At 42.4% G+C, this 4,504-nt stretch overlaps 1 protein-coding gene across 1 annotated transcript; it reads left to right on the top strand.

Moving 5' to 3' along the window:
* The first annotated feature begins 366 nt into the window (after positions 1 to 366).
* LOC130283176 (general transcription factor II-I repeat domain-containing protein 2B-like) lies at positions 367 to 1,311 on the top strand. The gene has a single exon (XM_056532380.1). The coding sequence runs from the start codon at positions 367 to 369 to the stop codon at positions 1,309 to 1,311; it is 945 nt and encodes a 314-aa protein (XP_056388355.1).
* Positions 1,312 to 4,504: the final 3,193 nt, after the last annotated feature.

The following is a 4,504-nucleotide window of genomic DNA, read 5'->3' as shown; positions in this document are numbered from 1 at the left end:
CAGAAAGGGTGCGGACTTCAGAAGCTTTGCTAGCTAAGTTGCAAAAGCAGCAAGGCTGTTTTACCAAACTTCACGCAGCCAGGGATGCAGCAACCCAGAGCAGCTTTGTGATATCCCACAAAATCACGAAATACAGTAAGCCGTTCTCAGAGGGGGAGTTTATCAAAGAGTGCTTGGTGGACTCTGCAGCACTAATATGCCCTGAATTGAGCAAGTCCTGCTGTCCAGGCCAACTGTGACTAGAAGGATCGGGGACATTGCGGGGAATTTGGAGCTTCAGCTGCAACGTGAAGTGGCACAGCCCAGTTACTTGTATTTGTCCGCGGGATAACACCGGAGTTCAAGATCACGGAGGAGCTGGCAGCAATGCGGTCGATGAAAGGAACGACGACAGGGAGTGATCTGTTCATGGAGGTAAATGAGTGCATGGACAGGCTGGGACTGAAATGGGACAGACTGACAGGCGTCACAACGGACGGATGTCCAAATCTCACTGGAAAAAATGTCGGACTTTTGAAACGTATGCAAGATAAAGTGACTGAAATCAACATGAATCAGAAACTGGTATTTTTGCATTGTATTCTACACCAACATGTGTTATGCAAATCAGTGCTAAAAAGTGACCATGTCATTGATGTTGTTACTAAAATAGTAAACTTCATCAGGGCAAGAGCATTGAACCACAGACAGTTTGTCACACTTTTGGAGGAGCATGAGACCGAGCATCGTGATATAGGCTACCACACAGCTGTCAGATGGCTCAGTTTGGGAAAAGTGCTAAAAAGAGTCTGGGACCTGAAAGCAGAGATTTGGGAGTATTGTGAGAAGAAAGGCAAAAACTTCCCCGAGCTCTTAGATAAGGATTGGATGGCAGATTTTACATTTTCTGTTGATGTGACTGCACAGATGAATGAACTGAACACCAAACTGCAAGGCAAGGGCCTTTTTGTTCATGAAATGCACAGCCTGGTAAAGGCTTTCATGGCAAAGCTACAGTTTCTTTCAAGACAACTAGAGAGCAACAATATAACTCACATGCAAAACCTGAAAGAAGTCACACCACCAGCTGATCACCTCCGCAGGTATTCATCCATGTTGGGAGCATTGCATGGTGAATTTTCAAGGCGATTTGAAGATCTCCGACAAATCAAAGACAAAATGTTCCTGATTTCCTCTCCCTTTACCTGCAGTGTGCATAATGCACCCAGTGATGCTCAACTGGAACTCATCGACCTGCAGTCTAAAGCAGTACTGGCAGAGCACTTTAAGTCAAGATCTCTGCTAGATTTCTACTCTTCTCTCAAGGAGTAGAACTTTTCAAACATGAGGAGATGTTTGTTCTCTTTGGCTCTACATACATATGTGAACAAACATTTTCAATGATGAAGTTCACGAAATCCAGGTATAGATCCTCTCTCACTGATGATTATCTGTCACCTGTGCTTCGCATCTCCACCTCAGACATTCAACCTGACTTCGATGCACTTGTTAAAGCCCAGCAGAGACTAGATTTCTTTCACTGAACAAGAAAAGAGAACTTAAAACACCAAAGACTACAAATGTTGTTAGTAGTGAAATGTTGTTAGTAGGAAGTCTTTTTCTCAGATTCACAGTTCAGTGATGTTTAGTGACAGTTCAATATGATGTATCTTGCTTAAAGGGGAAGTTAACTGAAAAACATTTTCTTTTAAACATTTTCTTTTCAACTGGTGACAGAAAGTTAGACAGATTTGTAAATTACTTCTATTTAAAAATATTGATCCTTCCAGTACTTTTTAGCCACTTTAGTGGCTGCATACTACTGAGGAAATCCCTTCTTTCTTGGTTTGTGTGATTTTTTGTCCACAGTGTTCTCTGCTGACACCTCATTTAGGAGCTGTCCACAGCACCAATGGTTTGCTATGGAGATTTTCTCCTGCTCATGCAGTTCCTAAAATGGACAGAGGTGTCAGCAGAGAGCACTGTGGACAACGCATCACACAAATCAAGAAAGAATGGATTTCCTCAGTAGTATACAGCCGCTAAAAAGTTCTGGAAGGATTAAGATTTTTAATAGAAGTAATTTACAAATCTGTCTAACTTTCTGTCACCAGTTGAAAATAATTATTTTCCAGTTGACTACCTCTTTAAGATTTGGAGTGTCTTTGCATGATGTCTTGAAAATGCTAAGAACCTCTTTCCAACAGTAAATGAAACTCAAAATGTGTTTGAGTGAACGTGACTGGAAATTTTCACTAATATGAGTCAGAAATTGTGAAAAATGTTCATTTGATATTATGCAGTATTGATATTATGCAGTATTGAGTTTAGCCTTTTGGCCCGGCCCTCCAAAATATTTTTAGTTTCTCATGTGGCCCCATCGAAAAAATTATTGCCCACCCCTGATTTACACAGACAGTTGGGCCGTTTACAAAGCTTGTACTACATGGATGACTACTTGGAGAGAAAACCAGTGGCTTATTCATGGCAAACCAGTATGGGGAGGTGGAGAACTTTGTGAAAAGATATGGACAGCCTCCCAGCAAAGACTGATTCAAATTGGACACGTGGATGCCCATGTCCCCAAAGATCCAGACAAGGAGAACCCCAACAGGATAGCAGATGAACTGACCCAAATCAGAAGTCAAAAGACCTGTGATGGTGATTCTTTAGGTCCTGTTCTACTTTGCATGGTAACATGGGCACATGAGACTGGAGGACATCATGGCAACAAAGCAACTCTGGAATGGGCAAGAGCAAGGGGACTTCCCGTCACTCTAGAACTTGTGACCACAGCCAAGTAAGCATGCGACATTTGCAGCGAAGTAAAAAAGTGGTCCCTTTTTCCGCAACATGAGGGATACTTGAAAAAGGGAAATTCTGCAGGTGAAATATGGCAGATGGACTACATTGGTCCACTCCCAAAAGGTAGAGGAGGTTTAATGTATTGCTGTACAGCTGTAGACACATACACTGGACTGATGAGAGTACTTCCTTGTAAAAGCGCCAATCAAGCCTCTACCCTAAAGATGCTGCAACTTCTAGTAACTGCATACGGTATGCCAACAGAAATACAGACTGACAATGGTACCCACTTTACTGGTCAGTTAGTCCAACAGTGGGCTCAGGACTCTGGAATTAAATGGATATTCCATATCCCCTATCATCCCCAAGCCGCAGGGTTGATTGAAAGGTGCAATGGGCTTTTAAAACAACAGATTCGGAAGCTATCCCCAAGCTTGTCACTAAGGGGGTGGGATAAGGTGATTTCACAGGCAGTAATGATCCTAAATACCCGCACAATAGGACACACATCTCCCTACCAAAGGCTTACTTGTAGGAATACTGATCCGACTGTTAGTTTAAGATTACATTTCACAGGTGGTTTTTCCCAAAGTAACTGGAAAAAACAAATGCTCAATACAACTGACAAATGATTTTGAATTTCTGAGTTCAGGTGACAAGAGGGAGTGGCAGAAATGAATCCTTCCAATAGGAGGCAGTATGCCTCAAGGTACAGAGGTAACTTTAATGCTCACTGAAGAGTTAATTAAAGAGGGTTGGAGTACAACAGGGAATGTGAGTGTCAATGGACGAGTGTGGAGTGCATCTCTTTACAACTCATATGAAAGTAGAATAGCTAATGGAGCGATTCTAGGAGAAATTGCAATCTGTGTGCCCCATAAAATATTGGTATCTTGGGATGAAAACAAGCAGATACAAGTGGGGTCAAAAGTGTGGGTATTGCCACAAGCTACTGACCAACATAGACAGAGAGGGGAAGTTATATCAGATGGTCCATGTAATACTAAAATTGTACTATTAAATGGAGATACTTAACCTCTCTTCTTTCCATCCAACAGGTCAGTGGTCGTATAGCCTCACTGAACCCATGGACATCCAACGCGTTTATGAATTTCTTGCCCAGATACTCAAAAGTTACCAATGCCTCTGACTGTTGGCTATGTGCTGCAATTCCCGTCAGTGAAGAAGGAGGTTACCCATTCCTTGGAGTCCCATGGGAGGCCCCTGAGATGAAGCAACTAAATGGAACCGGGTTTGGATGGTATCATGAAAACGGTGAACCCACTACAGAGCAAAGAATACATATCATCAACCCTCCTACAGCAGGAGCTGTATGTATTTATTCCAAAGGCATTGGCCAAAACATAACAAAGTTAGGAGAATCAAACTGCTCCCAAGCCTGAATAACAGGCTAGAGGTATGGGGATACCTGGGGTATGCGTATAAACGAAAGTACCCCAATAATAAAACATATCAAGTCCACCACCAGGTACACCACAAAGAGATTGAACTACCCTTTTGTAACCCAGCTCCTGGAAACTTGTTTCACTCATCCAACAGATGGATGTTGCAATGTCTTGCCAAGAAACACCTACTTTTTATGTGGGAATTGGGCATACAAATGGTTGCCATTGAATTGGGCGGGTGAGTGTTATCTTGGTTCAGTGATTGCTGCAATCTGGAAAACCCATGAGTTTCCTAATGGGAAAATAAGGAACAA

The sequence above is a fragment of the Hyla sarda genome, chromosome 7, assembly GCF_029499605.1.
Source record: "Hyla sarda isolate aHylSar1 chromosome 7, aHylSar1.hap1, whole genome shotgun sequence".
Classification (NCBI taxonomy): Eukaryota; Metazoa; Chordata; class Amphibia; order Anura; family Hylidae; genus Hyla; species Hyla sarda.
Note: the sequence above shows the minus strand (reverse complement) of the source record. Positions and strands in the feature narration are given on the sequence as shown.